General features: G+C 40.3%; 1 protein-coding gene across 2 annotated transcripts in view; it reads right to left on the bottom strand.

Moving 5' to 3' along the window:
* Positions 1 to 22,353, bottom strand: part of TMEM241 (transmembrane protein 241) — a 60,465-nt gene that overhangs the window by 8,212 nt on the left and 29,900 nt on the right. For both annotated transcript variants that reach the window (XM_069004618.1, XM_069004617.1), the window contains exon 13: positions 20,836 to 20,929. In XM_069004618.1, coding sequence (XP_068860719.1) covers positions 20,836 to 20,929 — 94 coding nt within the window. The remainder of the gene's footprint in view (positions 1 to 20,835; positions 20,930 to 22,353) is intronic.

The raw sequence follows: 22,353 nt of genomic DNA on the forward strand, positions 1-22,353 counted from the left end.
GGGGACTACACAAGGACTACCTCTTCTGGCCTCTTTAGGGATGTTTTCTGCTTCAGGGAGATTCAGGTGTGCAGGTGGCTTTTTACTTCCTAGACATTACCATAACTCACACCCTGACTGTTCTCCATGTGCCTATAGTCCAGGCACCTGACCAAGGAAATGAGGCAGGAGAAGGACTTGATCCAGGCAGGATAACACACAACTGCAGAACCACTCCAGACCCATGCCATTCCTGGACAGCAACCAAATTTCTGTTACCAATACAACCACAGACACACTGATACAAACTTCATCTAACTTCAGTGTTTTCACACAGCCACAGCAGTGTACCACAGAGGCAATGCTGTATAGTTCTAAGCCAACAGAAAAAGTGAGCTCCCACTCCTAGGGAAAATCAAAGATACATATCCTACCTCTACTCCTATAGTCTTGGATCTGTACATGTACACAAACATACAATTAAACATATAGACCCAAAAGAGACTGACAGAGGACAAGGAAAAATCACAAACGGAGAGTTACGCTTCAAAATTCAAGATTGTATTGCAACTGTGCATGTTCAGTGGCACGTCTCATAGTCATTTGCAGCCAGAGAGAGCTGACACCTACTCCAAACAGTGGAAGTTAACCATTCAGGAGATGAATCTTTAATGCACTTTACCTAAAAGCCAGCTGAGAGGCTGAATACCCACTAGTTCAAAAGCAGCGCTCTAAAATATGTTTTCATCTTGTTCTAGTGGGCTGGATTCTCCCCTTACAAACCATGCAGCAGATGCACTGACCTACAGGGAACCATTTCTCATTTACACTGGTGTGAATGCTTGTGGAATTTATTGTACTGAGCTTATTTTAGGTTAATGTTAACTTATTACATAAAAATATACAATACCAGTTACCGACCATGTAAACAGAAACTAACAAAGGATGGCAGCTGTGGTATGCACAGAGCATTCCTTTCTTTAAGCTCTTCTCCTCAAAGGAACTGAAGTGCTGTATCTGAGAAGTGGCACAAGTTAAAGTTGTGTCACCCACTCCCTCGTAGAGATTCCTGTTTATTAGAAACTTGATAAGAGGCCAAGAGCAGAGAAACAGACGTTTAAGAACCATCCAAAACCAGGCCCTATCAGAAACAATACACCATTCTGTTTGAGATCATCCCAAACCTCTGCAAAAATGCAGGCTGTAGCCTTTTGGACTATTATAGCTGAACACTGTTGTATTTTTGAGAAATTATGTAAGAGTCTGTCAGTGCCAAAGACAAACAAAATGTGGGTTGGAAGAGTGCATGAAGTAAGTGTGTGTAAGGAAAGAAAAAACAAATCACAAACAAACTAAAAGGAAAACACTTTGCTAAAATGTCTACCTTTGACTGTTTGTCTAAAAGAAGAATATGTTTAAAAATGAAAAATAAGTTTTCAGAGAAGCTAACTATGTAATGTGTTCCAGGGGAAGAATCTAAATTCTAGGGACATAGTAGAGAAGGTAATTTTATTTAAGTACATTTCAGTATTATCTGAAGTGTTTAAAGTGCACATTTAGTTTGAAAAAAAACCCTACCTACACTGATGTTCTGAATGGCCTTTAAAAAAAACCAAACCAACAAAATAAAATCAAAACAAGCTAAGTGCAGTAATCTCTCTTTCTTCACTTTAAAGGTCACACTTGTCCTCCTAGGCATTCAGATGCTTTAGTAAAAGGAATGAGCTTTCAAGACAAAAGAAAGCAAGTTAAAGGGCAAACTAAAGTTAATGATTTCCAAATATATTTTGATGCTGAATCTTTAAAACTAAGAGGTGGGAAAAAAAAAATTTGATTAGCTATAATATGCCCATTTTGAACAAAGCTCCCCAGGATTTTGACAGACAGTCACTAATTCTACCAAATGATACAGGCTGGATGGTTGAATGCCAACTATTTTAGAAACAGCAATAGCTCAATGGACTCTGCCTACTTTTAAAGGAACTGTGACCAATCAGTATTATGAAAGCTACTTTAAAAACATTCAAACCCTGAAATTTTCTTACAAAATTCTGACATGGCTTTTCATGATTAGGAAAAAATTCAAGTGTAGCATAACTTAACAAAATATTTCCATGTGAGTTGAAATATTTCCTGAGAAATCATTTCAAATTCTTCCTTGCATGAAAAAACAAAACAAAACAAAGCAACCTCCCCTTCAAGACTGTTACTTAAAATAAATCACTCTAAGTTTAATGTGTCATTCCACTGTACTGTGAAAACAAGACCCATTTTAAAGGAACACTTTATTAGCACCTATTTATTGTTTCTGTAGTTCCAATCATTGAGTTATTCACAAGTAATTTTAAAAATTATCAAAATTCTTGGCATTTCAAATTGTGCTTCTTACCTCAACCAAAACCAGTTCTAGTTATTTACAATGTGCATCAGCATTGAAGGAAATAAAAGTATCCATGTACTGGGATGAGGTCTGAGGAGAGTAGGCTGATCTCCTCCATATAAGAGATTGGGCCTGAGTAGTCAGATAACAAAACACGTAAGTACTCTGGTATTCTTCACATAAATACTCTAGTACAAGGGCTGGACAAGAACCAGGAGGAAAAACGGAGCAACTCAGCCAGTTAGAGGTTTCAAACTTACTGGTTACAAGAGATTCCCAAATTCACGTCTCCACCTAAAAGGATGAAAACTTCAGTTGTCCCCATTATTCTGGGAACCAGAGACAGGCTCTGTAGTGGTTTGGTCCAAAATACTCCTTACTTACTTATTTACCTTCTGTGAGATAAGAATTAGGAGAAAGCAAAGCAGGCACAAAACTTGAAAGAATATAAAGAAGTTTATTAACAGACCTAAAAGAAAGGAAACAAAAGGGGAAAAAAACCCCATACCTTCAGAACACTTCTCCTCCCCCCACCTTTCTCGCTTCTCCCACTGACAATGTAAAAAGACAGCCCTTGAGATTTTCAGTCAGTTTACCACTTCCATGATAACCTTGTTCAGTTCACTTAGGGAGAGGAGTCTCTCTTGCTCATGCTATGGAGACATCTCCACAAGAAGTTCTCTCATGGCTTCAGTATCACAACGAGACAGCCGCCTGGGATGGTTCTCTGCTTGCATGTGAGAGTCCCTTCCCTTGACTTACAGCTTTTCCCACAACTGCTTTTGAGGGTCCAATCTTGAGCTACTGGGGTACCATTTTAAGGTTGAGCTGTTCAAAAACAAAAGTTCTCTTTACCCATCTCTGGGAGCATCTTCATCTCTAGAAATAGAGGCCCTTCCCCTTCCCTGGGAGCAACAAGGGTCCTCATCATCTTCCTCTCTAGGAATTTCTCTGGGAGCAGCTCTAGGAACAGAGGTCTTTCTGCTTCCGATTTGGAGCAAGAGTCCTCATCACTTCCATCTCTCCCTGTTCAAACTTCTCATCAAATTACAGCTGCTTCAGCATTTGTTTATTTCAGCACGGGTGCTTTTGCTCACAAGTACGGTTTGAACGCTCCACCCCCCATGCTTTCATGAAATTACAATGGGTACTCTGATATATCATAGTCCATCACCACCATAGCTTTACAACAGAATTTCAGCATCTCCTTAAGCATCTTAAGCATCTCCTCTTTTTCCTCCCTCAGGTTTTCAGCTCTTCCTTCTTTACTAAATGTCAGCAGGCTTTATCTGTTCTGGAGGAAACTCACAGCACTAAAAGGGTTAATCTCCCCCAGGCCTTGCAGTTGGTCACATCATCTTTGCTGGACAGCGGAGCAGCTTCAGCTGAATCTTCGGCCGCACTGGAGGGGGGGGGGTGTGTAGAGCTGGGCCGCGCTGTCTGCACGGAACAGGGATGTGGGGGGCTGCAGGTGGAACAGGGCCACACGGCTCCAGGATGGCTGTGTCCCGGCCCGGGCCAAGGAGGGCCCGGCCCGGGCCCGCTGGGCCCCATACCTGTCCCAAGGCTGGAAGCAAGAGAGAGCTTTCCTGGGGTCTGTCCATTCTTAAATGTGGACCACAGAGGCGGTCAAAATTCTAAGTGGCTTTAAAAATTGTCAATATTCAAACTAGCCAGTTGATAGGTTCTGTTAGGTCATAGAGGAAGCTGTAAGCACCTCTTTGCGAGAAAATCACTTTTGGAGCTATGCTTGCTAAGCCATGACAGGCTCAGATGACATAACACATTCCACACACTGCTTACATTGCCATTTACATTTAAGAAGCCCCTCTCAAGGACAACACAGCACCCAACTTGAGGATCCAAAGAGATTCATTCAGTTCCAGATCATCAGTTTGCCCATTATCAGGCTGAATGACTGGCAACTAGAAAAACAACAGCATCCTTGAAGTAAGTGCTGGGTAACAGACCAAGATCCATAAAGCAGAAATATTCCAGTGTGTGGAAGAACTTGCTGCACAGTAGGGATAGATTCAGCACATATAATCACCTCTGCACAGGAAAAAAGGAGGCATAGGAAAAAATGTGCTCTGATGCGTCTGCTTTTTCTAAATCTGCTTTAGTGATTCCTGAGTGGAGGGAGACACAATTACCACTAGTTTTAAGGAGTTCTCAGGGAACTTTGATAGACAGACCACTGCACAACTCATGACATGAATGCTTTCCTCCTTTCTCCCCATAACATTACGGTCAGATAAAAAAAAAGTTTCCAAAGAGAAAGTAAAATTTGTCTCATAAACATTGCTTTAAGAAAATAGGGGGGAAATGGCATTTATTTTAGAATAAGAGATTAATTTAGTTTACAGATAACAAAATAAAAATAAAGACTGGAGAATTTCTTGCTGTAGACCTTAAGAACAGGCAAGATAACTATTGAGCCACCTTCCCTAATTTTCTTGAACATATAACATCAGAAAACTCTGATAAGTCTGACATGTGGCTTGAAGACACAAGGAGATGGCATCCTAAGGGTTCCTGGTCCTTGACAAAGCAGGACTTTGGATCCTGGGAGATAGAGGAATGCGAAACTCTGCATTCTTTGCTGCCTTGCCTTCTCCACTGACCAGCTGTGGTTATACCATAGCCTCTGGAGAGTCCAATCTCAATCAGTTCAAACCAGACAGCACTGCCAGATAAATGCATCATTCTTGACCAAGCTATCATGGACCCCTTTCATCCCTGACTTTACAATCACTTCAGAGAAAGCTTTTCAAGCTACAGAAGCTGGCTGTAGATTTTGAATATCTAGCATTTCTGAGTTGTTCAGGAACATGTTGTTTATATAGCCAAGCAAACAGATGAGGACATTTTCGAAATTTAGATTCTGATTTAATCTTCCTATCTGGAATGGAAAGATATGGTGGGGATTTAGTCCTGACATGACCATGATTTGTTAATATTACAACTCTAGTTGTACATTCCATATAAAACTATGTTTCCTCTGAAACTTTTAAACTGCTAAGAAGTTAAATATCATCGTTCCCACTGTGAACACAGAATACTTTACAAAAGTTTTCTTTAGTTTGTGTACACAGAGCCAACTCTTGTAACTTCACTTCCCCAAACTGCCAAAACCCCTGTCCTTACAAAAAAGTGTATTTTTTCCAAAGAGAGTGTTTTGAAACAGCTCGTCAAGTTCACTCAGTGTTCAAAATAAATCATTCTATTTACCATTGGGTCATCTTCTCAAAACATCAGGAAAAAGATTCTGATGTACGTAACCTTTGTTTTCATTCTACTGTCAGAATTAAAGCAATATCAATCTTTTTATAGGCATAATATTTGTTTTGTCCCTCTTCTGCATGGTTTAACCAGCTGCTAAGATAATCATCAAAAATTACCAGGGAAATGAATCATTGTTAGTGCCACTGAAAACAGCTTCATCAAGATAATCCAGTATTACCAAAAAGATAAAAATTACAGCAGACCAATATCAGTAACAACATATACTTTTTTTTCTTGAGGGAGAGCCACTGAAATAATTTCCCAGATTTCAGAGTTACATCTCTTTTGCACGTACATTTACTTCAGAGTAAGCATATGTAACGTGCACACAAAATGTTATGCCAGGTATGAAAATATGGCAAAACAAAACCAAAATCTTCAGAACAGAAAAAAGGAACAACTAATATTTTAATGCTATCTTCTGTATTGATTAATTCACATTAATTTTCTAAGCTATTAACATAATTTCTCTTTGTTTACATACATTTTCCATCTTAGATGGTCTACAAACCATTTCTATCTAGCTCTCCTCTGCTTTCCTTCATCCAGATTTAAGGCAATGTAACATTGCTGCACCTTAGCAAGAATACTTTCATTCACAGACATCCAGCAGCTACAGAACCAGATGAACAGATGAAGGCATTGACTAGGACAGCCAAATACATGGAAGAACACTGAGGGACTGGGATCTCCCCTGTCTGAACCCTGACTGAAATGGTCCAGCAGGTACTGAAAAGTCTTTTTGAAATAACCCAGACTTGAGAGGAGATCTTTATAGAGCAGGTGCTGACAGTGAGGTTTCAAATGGCAAAAAAGTCAGCAATGAGCAAGGAGAGGCACCAATGACCACCTGTAAGTTCCCTGATTGTGCAATGCTGGTACTGTCACTGGAAATCTGCCATGAGTTGGCAGCAAAAATCCCTGCTAAAGATGACAAACCTGGTACATATCCTGCCTCACAAGGAAGAGAGGATGGGACTAGAACTAATGTCGTCTGACTGGATTGCTGTCAATTAGGACAGGGAATAAACAAATACAAACGAGCTGTGTAGAAAAAACCACAGTTTTTAATTTTTTCTCCATGGTCATCAAACAAAATAAAGCACCATTAACAGCTGCAGATACTGTGCACTGGAGATGTCCTCCATCGTGAGCAGAATTAATGTGTAGCTCTGAATGAATCCTGCATTCACTGTTTAATTTTAGGTCAGCTTTGGGGATGATCTACCAGAGAAATAAAAACTTCCCTGAAAGCTTTCAATTGTATTGACTATTGCAATGACAAAACTTTCTATGCAATCATTAGAAGTTCAAAGGCTCTTCGCAAACCGTTTTTACAATACCAAGGTCAGTCTCTAGTTAAAAAAGATACAGAAAATTCAGGCAAAATTCCTCTGACCAACTCTCCTCTAAAGTCTCCTCCCCATAGATATTAATTTAGTTGTATTAATCAATACAGTGAAATAAACTGTGAGAGTTTTCAACTTTGTTCTGAGGGTGTGTTGTTACCAATCAAAAAGCAAGACAAAATATGCTGCTTAACATAAGGGCTTCAGGTGATAATGCAGCCCCTGAAGGAGCACTACTAATAAATCCACTGACAAGGAAGGATTTCAATCAGCCACACAACTTTTTGCAAGGAAAGGTAATGAAGCTTTAACCTTGAACTACTAAAATAATGGCTCTTCCCAAAGGAAACAGCAATGCTGTGATCCTGCCTGAAAAGCTGAGCAGCCCAAACAAGGGAAGGAAACAATTCAAAGTGAAATAGATTGGAGGAAAAGGGAAAGCAAAACAGGCTTCACTCTCAATTCTGCCCATTAGTTTAACATTAACTTGAGCACATCTGCTGTGTTACCCTCAGCCTGACCAAAGTGCAGACATGCTCTGAGGGATTTCATCCCCCATCAGACTTAACTGGAGACTGTCAGTCTATGAAATCAGCAGACAACACAATGAGTTTGTGCATTACAGCACACTTAGGTACACATTGCCCATAGGAGGACTCTGCTCAGCTCTTCTCAAGGAAGAAAACACTTTAACCCTTCTGAAATACAAGCTGTTCCTTAAAGGATAACCTGGTGATGCTGGCACCATGGCAACAGTGGCACCATGGCAACGGTGACAGAGTCAGTAACTTCATGATCCACACAGCTTTGATCCAGCCACACAGAAGTTTTTTCAGATGCTGTAAATTTCTTTGAGAACCTTTATTTCCTATTTGCCTAAATGCCTGCACTCATCTCCATCTTCTCTAAAGCATCTTTTTTCTCAAAGGAGGTTTTGGTCACTCTCTTCTGTCCTTTCTTTATATTTTATATTTCTTCTTTTTAAAAGCAGTGATGGTCAGTTCCAGGGGTTAAGAACACAATTAATTCCATGTATTGTGACTCAAAAGTAGCCAGAGTTTAAACGTACCTTAGCAGTCAAATGCCTAATGATAACGATAAAACTTAGTTCTAGTGTAAATGAATCTATCTGGTTTTCATAGCAATTAGCTTCTGACAAAGCTTAAAATCACCTACGTGTTACATTTAAAATATAGCACATGCTAAAAACAGAGGGAGAGGGTAGATCAAATGACAAACACAACCAGCCAACTTGCCCTCTAAAATGTTTTCACAACAAAAGCAATACAAATGCTTGCATCTAGAAAAATCATCAGATAGTTTAGGGTGGTTTTTCTTTCTCACATTACAAATACCTAAACCAATAATCCCTGTACTGCAGAGGAGTGTTTCTATATATTAGCTTTTAGACTGCTATAAGAAAGTAGATTTCTTAATTAGCCTTGGTATGCATTTAGAGGGAAGATAATCCTCTGCATTTCTGTGGCTAGGTACCTATATGCAGTTCCTGTATTTAAAGAATTCAGTATCCATCCTCTACTTTCTATCACATTTATGAAGGTTATTTTAGTGCTGTTTTCTGTAAGTTCTTCTTGTTTCCAGGATTTGATGACCAATACAACCATGATGATGATCATGCAAGTGCAAGGTTGGACCAACACGTGGTTGCATCCTTAAAGCTGCCTTAAAGTCATTGAGCATCCTGTTTTACCAGATTAATACATGAGTTACGTACAATCCTTTCAGATTAATATGCTACAGTAACTAGTCTTTAACTCAGAGTATCATGTGAATATCAGAAGAACTGCTGACTGCTGTCTAATTTCATAATTTTAAAATTCTATATAAGACAAAAGTGTCCAAGCTATTGTGCTTGCACCATATGCATCTCATTAGCAGTTTGGCTGCAGGAGAAAATAAACCATTAAAGGATACTGAAGCTGTGGTTACTAGGTCGTTCTGGAACGCAGCTGTGTGCCCAGCCTCATCCTACCATTCAGAAAGGGCTCAGAAAAACCTGTATTCTTGTGTTTAAATCACTTCTAGAGAGTCCTCTACCTTCACCTCTTTGAGGTATGTGGCACCTGTCTTACAGCTCTCAGCCATACCAAGACTTTGAGTATAGCTCATGGTTAGCCATTTTGATTCTTGGCCTTAATTTCCTTGTCTCTCTCTTTTCTTAACTTTACAAGAGCCACCACAAAGATATGATGATTATTTTATGTTGCAGAAACACCTTAAAATGTTAAAGTACAGTAAGGAAATAAGGATATGTGGGTTATGCAGTGTAATTAATAGAATCTGTGAGAGAAAATTTTCCTCTTATGAGAAACAGGATATCATGGTCATATATTTACAATGATCGAAGCGGAACAAGGCAAGACAAGACTCTTCCTTTTCAGAAAGACCTACATCTATCAAGGTATAAACATGTATCTATATATGCATTCATATATAAACATGTACTATATATATGCACCATAGAAATACATAAACATACATCATTGATGAGCTAGGACTGAACTATTACAAGTACATTATAAATTATTTTGCTTTCCCCAACAAAAGTGAGACATTTAAAGAAAATCAAAACTCTTTGCTCCTTGGAAAATACCACAGTGGGTTGAAAATTATGGTAGTGATTTCTTTCTGAACATCAAGTAGCCACTTAACACTAGCTTCACTCAAACATAAAGATCAGACTTTCTGGCCAAAGCCGAAAGAAGAAGCATTTACCCTCCGCTATTGGAGATAATGGCCAAAACATCCATCTCCCCTTCCTGTGACTGAGATAGCTGGAGAAGGGACACCAATCTTCAGCCTATAAAGTTTAGAGTGGTTATAGCACAGAACACAACTTTAAGAGTACCTCTGCTCATATTGGAATATTTCTCTTAAATGTTCCCATCTGTAATCCAGATACTGTTACTACTTTCAGTGTTCCAGTTCTGTGCTAAGGACACAAAGGGAACAGCTGACCCTAAGTGTGCTTTGCTGATATGGAAACACGATCAGTCATGATTCAAACAGGTGCGGGCGCATGCACCAGACTCACAGCATCTGCTCAGGTCAGTTCTGCAAATGTGAGGCACAATCCATGCAGCTGAAGCTTTGTCAAGTAAGGACAACAAAAGTGATTTAATGAGGATCCCAAGAAGGCTTCTTTATACCAAACAAATTTGATTTTCTTTGAATTTGCTGAGAAGCATTTTGCCCATTCTTGCTATTTCACCAAACTTAAGACCCAACACCTCCTGTTTCCTGTAAATTCATGCATTATAATGTTTAACTGTTCTTTTCCTGTATCTTTTCAGCCTGTCAAGGAGTCTCTTTTGCTTATATGCTACCTCATTACTGCGAAGGTCTTAACTGACTCCTGACATTTAGCTTCTCCCCTGAAACCTCTGAGTTCAGAGGATGACAGGGCAATGTGATTCATCATCTTGTTCTTATTTTATGAATTATTAAATATTTGTGTAATGGAATAAGGATTTCAACAGCAACAACAACAACTGTAAAGTGCTCTACCTACTAGGATCTCAGACACAAATTAGATTGGAATAAAGGAAGGTTTAATCAAGTCAATACTTGATTGGCAGAGAATTTGGGAGAATTTATGATTCTCCCTTCATGCAGCAAGTCTGGCGTCAATGTGCACATCAGAAAAAAGGAGGTATTTGCATCTTGACCTTAGTTGATACAAAATTTACATCTCACGGCATGCAGTTTATTAATCTTTCCCCTTTTGTCCTAGAAAAATTTCCATATAATGTCTACTACTGCTAAAATTGTTCACTCCTTGGAACCTTTTAAGCAGATCCAAGTCTGTTAAAAATATACACCTCTCTTTACTTTTACTCAGTCTCAGTATTATCTTCTGTTTGAGACACTGAATTTTACTGGTCAGTGATATGGTACATTGTATAAGATAATTACTTTTTCTATCTGATTTGAAAAGTATTGATTTTCAGTTTTGGGCAGCAGTCAGCTGTACTAACCCTCTGCGGCTGTAAAATACCACAATAAAATATACTTCATCTTATGTTAAGCTCAGCAAGAGCTAGCCTTTTGGCATTCCAAGTTATTCTTCATCTCATGAGATCATGAAGATAACCCAGATGAAATGATCATGCTTTTTGTTGTCACACTTAGGTGGTGAATTTAGCAGCCAAATGGACAGTTTGCTACATATTTCTGGCACAAAAGCAGCTGCCTCCTTGGGAAGGAACGAGGCCAGCATCTGCCTGTGCCTTACTTCCTCCCAAGTGCTAGATGCCCATGGGTGGGCATCAACCAGGAACTGTTACTATAAGTGCCTTGCAGGAGAGGATGCACTTCCAAACTCCTCACAGGCGGACCATGACCTCCACAGCTGCAGTTCAGTGGTGACTCAGCTGGCATCCATAAGAAAAGAAAAAGCTGGTCCCAGGAGACAGAGTGTTTTTTAATAATGGGTTGTGATAACTCTTCATCATTTAGCTACTTTATGTGCACCATTTTATAATTCTTACTGAAGTCCAAATTAACCAGGCTGATTAATTCAATCCCTGTCAGTCTGATCTCTTTGAAAGTGCAAGAGGTCATAGTTCAAGGACCCACAACTTCTGAAAGATAATTTCAATGATGAGATGGCTAAGGCAAAAAAATGGGGCCAAATGCAGATGTTACAGGCTACATCAGCATGTTTCCAAGCATCACAAAGACTGTGTGCCTATTCAAAAGTCAGCTGGACACTCAGCCCAAAGCCATGTGCTGAGGTGTTGCCCTATACTAGGTAATACCTTCACAAAACAGACCAGAAGCCTGAGAACAGTAAATGCCCTCTGAGCAACCTAGAAACCCAACTTTTCCTCATAGGCATCAGGAGGGTGAACACCCACTCAGCTGTGCACTCTGAAGTCACTGCCACAACTGGCTCAAATGACCCAGATGGGAGCTAGCCCAAGACTGGTAACATCTGGGACCCTTTGCTGTAGAGGGGGGTGTTGAATGGGAGGCTGCACACATTCTCAGAGATTGCTCTTTCTGTGTTAGATTTCCCAAAGGTCTCAAGTTGAACACTGCAGACTGAGGCCATTGTCAGTTCAAGATCTGTGCATTTCTTGAGTGCATTTTCAAACCTCTCCGTGTCCCCCAGTGTCACTGCTGTAAGAGAACAGATCCTATGAATGCTGCTTGACTTATTCATGGAAAGCCCAAATGCTGCTGAAAGGGTTCAAGGGTGCTGAGAGAACCAATGAAGATGCCCAGCTCAAGGGGAATATTTTAGTGAAAAGCCATGCAAGGCAATTTTCCATTGTTACAATCTACAGAAACACGTGAAGTGCCTATGTTCCTTGTCAGCATTATCAAATGTAAAATATTTTTCTGTCATGACTAACTCAGAACTCTGTGGAGGATATCAGCAATATCAAAATACCATAGGAAACTTTGGGATGCACGATCAAGGGTTTTTTAAAAAAATCTGTTAGCAAAAATAGCAAGTTTCCATCAACTTCTCTCCCAGATGACACTTAGAATGTTGGTATTTCTATGCATGTATAAAGTCCATTTCCTATTGTGTTTCCCATCCCACAACTCCTTTGGGAAAACCTAATTCATAAACAAACAATTCCCAGAGCAGATAACTAAATCTCCCTACTGACCCCTTTCCATACTACCCAACAATAATAACAGAGGCATAGTCTCTGCATTGCCATTCTTTGGTGTGTTTATGCTGTTTTAGTAATGATGTAATGGAAAGAAAGTGACATGCTATTATTACTATTATTATGCTAAGGACTGCAAGGAAGAATTGGTATTCTTTAAGGTTTTATTTTTCCAATTAAAAATGACAGTCTTTCCAGGGCTTCTTAACCATTAAATGTTACAAAGGGTCAAAATATTCCATCAGAAACTTTTAAAAATGTGATACTTGAAAAAATGTTTTTTTAAAAACATTTATACTGATCAATTTTGAGAAGTGTCTTTTATGAACAATGTCACAAGGTTACACACTGTGGGCCTCAGCAGTCTCTGTGTGTCCCATGCATGGGAAGACAGTGACAGAAGTGACTATAACTGACTATACTCTTGGCCTTCCATTCCTTCAGAAAGGGCTGGGGAAGCCTCTGCAAGACAGACCCATTCCCTTCTGGCCCCTTACCATCCACAGCAACATGATGTGTATAGGTCAAGAACAGCCCACAGTCATCTCCTGAGATTGTCTGAAGCCTATGTGACTTCCCTGAGCACCACATATTTCAGGAACAGAATAATAATCCATTTAGCCTGCCTTCCCTAGAGCTCTATGGCTGTTTGCTGACTTTTGTTGGAAGCCAAAATCTAATCCTTAAACAGGTGTACAGAGTTGGACTGAGAAATGAATGCATTCGAGGTTTGGCAAAGAGTTGGTATGAGTTGGGGAGAAGAGAAAGACACAGAGACCTGTTTCAGAGAGCAGCAGCTGAAGTTTCTGAAGGAAGCCACCTGAAGTGTGACACCCAGTGCCTATCACAGAGGCCAAGATGTCTGAGAAAGCCTGGCGACATTTCACCCATGAAGGTATTTAAAAATCAACAAGGCACATCCTGAAAAGAACAGAGAACCAGCAAAGGAGAAGAATGTAGCTATATCTTGCTTGTTTTTGGAAGCCCAGCCTTAGCTAGCTTTGGAGCCTTCTACATTAGTATGTTACACAGTGCACAGCTCTCCCATGTAATTTTGGCACTTACATCAGTGCATTAGCAACAGAAATGACTTCCAAAACAGTTCTCATTCTTTTGACTTCTCTTTGTCACAATAATGATTCATCTCCCAGCCCCAGCTCTCCATATGCAAGTAACTCCAGGAGACTAAATAAAAACATGGGAGACCAGGAATCTATTATGCAGAGGAACAAATGAACCTGCGTTCTATGCAATTCAAAATTCTGTTAGATCTGAAGAAAATTATTTTTGTATTGTCATTTTCTACTTTCAAGAATATAGACATGGTTTGTTAAGGGTAGGGATGAAAAAGTACCTTCCAAAGACATAGTCCAAGCTCATGGTTCTGCCTTTAGCTTTACATTAAAGAAAATGCCAATACCAAATGTACACTTCGAAAGGATAGCATAATAGATAAAAGGAAACAAACTATTTCAGAGCATCTCTTAGGGCTCAAAGTTAATGTCTGCTGAGACTGGATTTATTATATTGAGCACAGCTGAAAACTGTGCTGCGATACCACCCCCAAGTCACACCACATAACTTTATGTACTTATTTGTGTGACCATGTCATGCCCAAAAGCTGTGTAGCTGGCATTTTCAGTGGACACACAATTGCAGCCATTTACATCGCCCCCACAATATTAAAATTTTCCATTACCTGGAGATTCAAAATCTCCAACAAGTCTGAGCTGTTCTTACAAGACAGCTTCCTTAAATTGCAACAGTGCCCCAGGGAGCCTGTGTCACTTAGCTTAGTGGCCATGAAGCACACAATGAAGTTGTTATGGAGACTGATGTCTCCCAAGCAATTGTAAGGTGTAATTAGTGTTGGCTGCTACAACATTAACTATCAAGCTGTCTCCATGGAAACTACCTGAAAACCGGTATTTTTAAGGTTTCAGCAACTGGTCTTCTTTATAGACTCTTACTATGCAGTGAAGTTCACACTGATTGCCTTCTCTGCTTGAAGCTCAGCTGAGAAACACATTTTCTTTTCCAAGGTATTTGCATAGTCCCCATGGTGACTCACAGGAATCAACTATGTGTAGCAAGAATAAATGTACATATTTCATACAGTGAGGACCAATCACAAAGCAATAAGGGGTTTTGCCATTTTTAATTAACTTTATCCATATATGTGTGCACATCCATATGCATGCCAGTGCACAAGGTGTAGACGGAACAAGTTCAGTTCTTCTCTTATGAACCCCTCCTTGGAATCCTTGAAAACTTCAGGGTCACAGAACCTCCCTCTCTCAGATTAGAGATGCACTTCTACCCACACTGGTGCCACAAAGAGCTCCTACCAGTAGAGTCTGGTGGCTCTAACACACAATTCTCCCTCTCTCCCAGGGCTTTGGCTTGCAGCTGCACAGTTTTTCCAGATTGAGTGAGCAGAGATCTTGTGAAAGTCTTGCACACAGTGCAGGATCTTTGCCGAATGAAAACGCACTGTGTTTATGGAACTTCAGTGGGAGTTTATGACATTTTTGCCTAAAGCTTTATGAGGTCCAAGCCAAGAAAGTAATGTGATTTTCAGCCAAGAATCTCACTGTCACTTTTGCCTGAGCCCAGCAGCATGCAAAGAAGACACTGCTTCAGTCTACAATAAAACCAAGTGGGCAAGTGCCAGAAAACCAAACACATTCTTGTTCTAGCTATGATATACATATAAAAATTTTAAACAGACTTTTTAATTCCAGAATCCTGTTCCATTAGGGCAGAGAAGAACAGGGGAGAGACATTACCCGTGGCTGGACTCTTTTATAAATTTCCTGCAAGTAAATAGCCCCCAGCAGAATATTTTCTAGCACTTGCATGCTAAGAGAGGAATTAAGAGGTATACAAATCGAAGCACATGCTTTGGCAGAGGCTTTAAATTGCAACAATGTGGAAAAGCATGAATTCATTTTATTTCTCTTGATTGGTTTGCCCCTGGAATTACAGCAGATAAAATTCTCATGTGAACTGCTATGTATGAAGAGAGGTGCAGTGAGCATAACCAGGCTAGGAGCCCCAGAAGACCTGCAGTTGTGGCCTCTCAATTTTATGAGAAGCAGAAAAAAGACAATTTCTGCTTTAATAGAAACATCAGTACTTCTCCAACCATTAAGATGGATATCATCAAATTTTTTTACACTGACATGAAGAGGGATCTAGTCTATCCGTTCTCTTCAAGACACCATGGGGAGCAAAGAAGCAGAAACACAGACACAAAATATAAAATCCAAGACTACAGGAGTCATTCTGAATAGCAGGAGGGATTCTGAACAGCCATTATATATTTTGGGGGAAGACTAAACCTGCTGGGGTATAAGTACAGCGGGCTACAGTTGGTACCCAAAACCACAGATAAGAGATTCTTTCAGACACTCCTGCAAAGCTGCTTTCGCAATGTCTGGCAGCCAGCATTAAACACAGGATGACCTGGGGCAAGCACATCCAAAGTCAACAAACAAGGAACCAAAGCAGCTGTCAGAGGATGCTTTTATGTATTAGGGAGCCTCCAACACTGTTCAGATAAACTATAGATTACATAATAGTGCCTGGGATGGTTATATAGAAAATAGTTGCATACTCCTGATCCGATTATTCTGTATTTTCTTCCAACCCATGCATAGGAAAATCAGTGTAAACCTCAATCCAACCCGATTTCAGTTATTCAATTTCCTTTCTTCAGGTGAGGGAGAAAGAAAAAGACAATTCAAAATCCACTGACCTTCCCATTTGTTCTTCCTATTTATAATGAGCTGCCTCAATAGGTTCCTACTGGAAACAAGCTGAATTCCCTACTGCAAGTTTATTAGGCTAACACTGAACACAATATGGGAATATGAATTCAGAGTAACCAGTATCTTGCTGAATTTTTCCATTCTATTAATGATTTAAACTATTTCTGCTGCTTAACTTTTAGAGACCCTAACAGGCTTCATCACCAGACATAGATTGGCAACCTTAATCAAAACAAACTCACTGACAGCACTGTTAGAGCTCATTAGCATTCTCACCAGATGCTTCTGTCTGTATATATGAGCATCTCCAGTTTTTTCTTTACAGTACATGACCCATGATACTAGCACAGCTTTCAAATTAAAACAAGAAATCTCAGTACAGCTTCAAATCCTTGCTCTTCTGGGGATTAAATCTATGCAAGGCTATGACAAAGCATTTCATATTCCTTGGACTTCTTAAAAACTTTTCTTTTTGGTTATACAGATCACTTCACTGATTTTTTGGCATGTCTCACAAATTTATACAGATATGATTAACATGCACACTATTTGCTTTCACAGAAAAAGTGCAGAGAGCATTTGTCACTATAATTATCACACAGGACTATATACACAGATGAAACCTGTGCTTCATCTGTCTCTGCAGAAAGCAATGCTCTGACACGAAAGCTGTCAGAAATGATTACAGGGAAGAATTTAAAAAGCTCATGCATTGATTAAGTTGCTGTAGTCAAAGTAAAGATCGTAACAACAAGTTAAGACCCAGCTCCAGTTTTTAAGTGAATGAAAAATTAGAGGGCAGGGAGGCCAAATATGTGGGCTTCACAAAGAATGTGTCCTTGGATATGCAAAGCAGAGCTGATCAGACCTCATGGTTAGTTTATTGGAAATGAAGCTGTGACAACGATCTCAGCCCCAGCTCATCAGTCACATAGGTCCAAAGTGTCCAAATGGAAAACAGATTTTCTGATTCTCTGCACCTCCCTGGAGGCCTGTGCTGCTGTCTGAGGACTACAGCATTCTCCTATCTTGGCTCATTTGCAAGATAAACATATTCTGGCCTCAAACGCTGCTCCTTTCCAACTGCTGGTGAAAATGCACTCAGTGTGAGAGATTGAGAGGATGATCTAGGGCACTACTCAATCCAAGAAAAATGCTCATGTGGGAACGCAAAGCTGTTGTTGTGACCAGAGGTGTTTTGGTTTTTTTTTCAACTGGATCTCATTCTGCAAGTCCAGATACAAATACTTTCTATATTTATTCTTCATCCCCATTAACTTCCTTCTTTTTTTTTTTTTTTTTAAAGGGAGCCAGACACTTAAACACATTTTTACAGTGCTAGTTAAATGCTGCTTTTCTGCACTTACAATGATTTAAGATATGAGTGACACAGCCCTCATACCTGGGCAATGCTGAGCTGGATCAGTATGTCATTTTAACACTTTCAAACACCTGCAGGAAGTAGTATTAATGACCAGACAGATGGGACTCAAATCTTAACTACACAGTACATAAATTCATAGTTCCTTGTAGATACAAGGCTCCTTGGGAGAGTTTTCTGGGAGCTGGTAGATCAGGCCCTACCCTTCAGGCAAGCTCCAGTCCAGCTCTAGCTTTCTGCCTGTCCATCTCTGTCTCTGCAGTCTCTTTCGATCCCTGTTCTAAAACTGATGTATAGTGCTTCCAAACTTTTCAAGCATTCACTGACTTACAACTCCAAATCAGCTGCATTTCAGCACTTGGAGCAGCAGTTCCTCCATGCTCCTCATGTGCCCTTAGGCAGGTATGGTAGAACCCTAAAATCAGTTGCATAGCAAGCTTTCAAACACTAGTGGATGACATTTACAAACACTAGTGGACATTTTAAACACTACTGGAGAAACTGCTAGTGTTGATAAAATTATTAGTGCTACAGACAGATCTCATGTCTTCATTACTTATTGCCCTCTTCGAAGTCAAGATAAGCCATATAATTTGAGCACTGGGTTAGAAGCTACAACAGGAAAAGGACTAATTGCTCTGTTACAAAAGCCTTCCAAGCAAGGTAATTAAACCATGTACATTAAAAAGCACTTTTAAGGCTAAAGAACAGATTAAATTCTCACAGTGACATGGGGACAAGTTTTTAGTTGCTATGAAGGCACATAATTTCATTGATAACAGTGACTAGAACACTTAGGTCTAAAGATGGCTAAATCCCCAGAAATCTAGAAACCCTTGAACTCTGGGAAAGCTTTAATCCAGTCCAGACTTTGTGGCTCTGATCCACTTCAGCTGGGACGGACTCAAATCTGCTTAAAATATATTTCACAACACATCTTTTCTGCATTTTTCTCCAATAGGTCATAAATACCACATGTAGAACCATTTACCCTCATTCACAACACCTACCAGCAGAGCCAGCTATTCCAATCTCCAACCCAGAATGTTAAACAAACACCAGCCAAAAAAAAAACCAAAAAACTCAAGAGCACATTTTAGATCAGTTGACTTTGCTACCAAGGAGCAAGAAGAAAGCTAAGGTGCTAAAATCTGCACAGTCAGAATGTTTGGAAGAAATTCAAACTAGTGAGAAACTCCATGTGACTTCTACAGTGGGGAACAGCTTGCAAAGCACAAACCAACCCATATCACTCCATGCTTGTTATCCCCAGAAAAAACAGACTCATTTGACTACAGTTTCTAGAGAAGCATATTATGCAAATCTACAGTTTTGAGGGGTTTTTTGTTAATGTAATAGCTTCATTCACTGTAGTAGGAAAGGTGAGATCACAAACCACATAGGAAGGTTGTGGTTTTCAGGCAACCTAGCTGAAAGTGATGAAATTAAGCAAAATCTAACCAGGGAAAAGGAGTCTGACAAGTTCTTTTGACTGCATTCACCACCAATAATTTAAAAACCGAGTTGTTAATAGCTTAAATCAAGTACAGCCAGACCCTAGATCCACAGATCACAGGATAATTCCAGTAGGAATGGACCTCAGGAGCTCAGACTGGGTTGCTTAGGGCTTTATCCAGTCTTGTAAACCTTCAAAGACGGAAAGAGCACAGCCTTCCTGGGCAACCTCTGCCCTTGCCTGACTTGTCCTTGGGGTGAAAAACTTTTTCCTTGTACCTACTGTGAACCTCTCTGTTTATCTTACACACACACCCCTACGCAGCACTGTGAATAGCCTGGATCTGTCTTCTGGGTGGTTTCTCCATAGCTACTGTGTGGCTGCTGTTTGTTAGGTGCTCCCAAAGATGTCCCTCTTCCAGGCTGAACAAGCCTGGTCCAGCAGCAACTCCCCAAAATGCAAGTGATCCAGTCCCCTGAATTTCTTGGCAACCCCCTGCCAAACTCACTCCAGTTCATCAGTATTGAGGTGCCTAAAACAAGGCTCCCTATTCCAGATGTAGACCAACAAGTGCTGAGGAGAGGGTCATGATCACTTCCATGAATGTACTGTCTATCCTATTATAAGTACAGTCCAGGATACTTTGGGGTTTCTTAGCTGCCAGGGCACACTGCTGCCTCATGTGCAGCTTGCTGTCTACCAGAATCCCAGGTCCTTTTCCACAGAGTTGCTTCCCACCTGTCAATAATACAGTCCTCAGGCTGTATTATTGCCACCAACTTCCTTCCCATGTGCAGGGCTTCATATCTGCCCTTGATGAATTTTCAAATATTTCTGTTGGTCCATTCATCCAGCCTGTCCAGATCCCTCTGGAAGGCAACCCTATCCTCCACTGTTATTGACAATTTGGTGTCCCTTGGAAATGTGAGTGCACTCTCTTCTCATTCTTCAATAAAGATGTTAAAAAGGAAGGGACCCAGGACAGATCCCTGCACTTGTCACAAGACTCCAGCTAGAGTAGGAATCATTAACCTCTACCTTCTGAACCTGATCCTCCAACCATTTTTTTCACCCATTTAGTTGTCTGCCCATCCAGACTGTAATAGTCTAATTTTGATATAATAATATTGTGGGACATTCTGTCAAAAGCCCTGTTAATGTCAAGGCAAATGACATCCCCAGCTCTCTCCTGCAACAAAAACAGCGAGAGTTCTGGTACTGAACTTCAGGGAATTAGTTTTAACTCCTGGCTTAGGAAAGACACACTGCAAACAATGGCTGGTGCACACACTCTCAGAAGGACTATTCTCCAAAACACCTTAGGAACGTATAGGTTTGTGTTACTGGGATTCAGTAGTCCAAATCCTTAGCTGCAACAATCATCCCAGTTCCATTAGACTCAGTCTATACACAGTATTTCATTTCAGATAATGATCCTGGGATATTTGTTGTGCAGGTTGTACAGACAGGACCTAGGAAGCATCAAGGAGGAATAGCAAGATAAACTAGAGAGATGCAGAAATTCCTCATTTCTCCTGGGAGATGCACAGATCCACTGTGTTCCTGCGAGGGTCTTTCTCTTACCTTTGCAAGGAAACTCCAGGCTGCATATTGCCCTGAGGTTGTGCTGCTTTTTAGCTTCACTGTGTGCAACATCAGAAAGAATCCCAACAGTCCACTGCAAGGGATGGGGAAAGCTTGTTAATAAAATCTCTTAATTTCAACTAAACAACCTCCTACAGGCATCTTGGTTTTCCTAATGCAGAACTGCAGTTTTAATCCCATTTGGAGAAAGAAAGCTGGTGGACAAGAAGCTTTTATTATGTCCAGTACATCTTGGGTTTTGTTGAGTCAGTGACTAGAATCTGAGTAAAATAAGTCTGCGCTCTTATGGCTGGTCTCTAATGCACTTGCATAATCAGAAAAGTAGAGATTATTGAAAACATGAGGTGAAATATTAACTTCAGGCATTGAAATGGCTCTGAATAACAGCAAGGCTAATTTCAGCAGGAACCACACATATTTGGCAACTAACTCACTTCAATCTCCACAGAACCTTGAACTGAAAAAATAACCACTGGAAAGTTTCTGCCTGAAGCTTTCAAACTGTTTAAACTTCATGAAGGCTAAATTCCAATTAGGAAGTCAAATACATCTCTACTGTATAACAAATAGATGACTCAGTAGTGCTGGGAACAGGATACTCCAAAGTTTTCTGCTGACAATTAAGGGAATTTTGATTCTCAAATCATATAGGACAGCAGTCCCCCCTGCTCCTGTAGCCAAGATTACTCATAAGGAAATTCTGTTGCACACTTCACCAGACTTTATGGAGTTGATGGGGTTTGGCTCTGGATTTTGTTTCACTTGTGACATTCGTACAAGCCCCTGATTGTGAACCAATGTAACAGTGCAAACCAGCAAGCAGGGAACAGAAAGGGACTTCAAAATATGTAAGGCACAAATTACTGTGAGGCATAAGAGATTACAAAGTACTGTGGGAAACTGCATGGGAAACGAGATAGGATCAACACAGCACACAGGTGGTGAAGCAAAAAGTGCCTTGGCATTGGCAGAGGGAATGCTGTTCTGGATAGTGTTGCCATGTAGTTGGACCCCTCTCTACAACAGCAGGAAGGGTGGAAAATGGTGGCTCCTCAGGTCAGAAGTTCCGTGCTGGGCTCCAGTATATCAGCCAAGTGCTGTTCCCTGCTCAATACAAGTGGCCAAGCTCCATCTCAGCCACCTGTCCATACAGGCACCTAACAGTAGGGTAAGATAACTTCCCAGGAGTAGAAGGTGTTAGGAATATTTGCATTGAGCCATAACACAAGATCCTTTGGGATGTGTGTGAAGTCTGAAGCCAAGGAAGCAGATGCTGCTTTGATGACAAAATATAGGCCTAAACTCAGCAACTTCTTGCAGAGGATGAAGTGCTGAGCAGTAGAACTCATTCCACTGAGAAATGAGTGTTTTCAGTGTACCAACAGTGCCCATAATTTTGAGTCCAGTAGCTTAAGTTTATTCCAGATCTTCTGCCCTGCTGTAAAGGGCTTTCAGTCAGAGAGATTTGAAGATGTTTAGTGTAACTCAAGAGATTAA

The sequence above is a fragment of the Aphelocoma coerulescens genome, chromosome 2, assembly GCF_041296385.1.
Source record: "Aphelocoma coerulescens isolate FSJ_1873_10779 chromosome 2, UR_Acoe_1.0, whole genome shotgun sequence".
Classification (NCBI taxonomy): domain Eukaryota; kingdom Metazoa; phylum Chordata; class Aves; order Passeriformes; family Corvidae; genus Aphelocoma; species Aphelocoma coerulescens.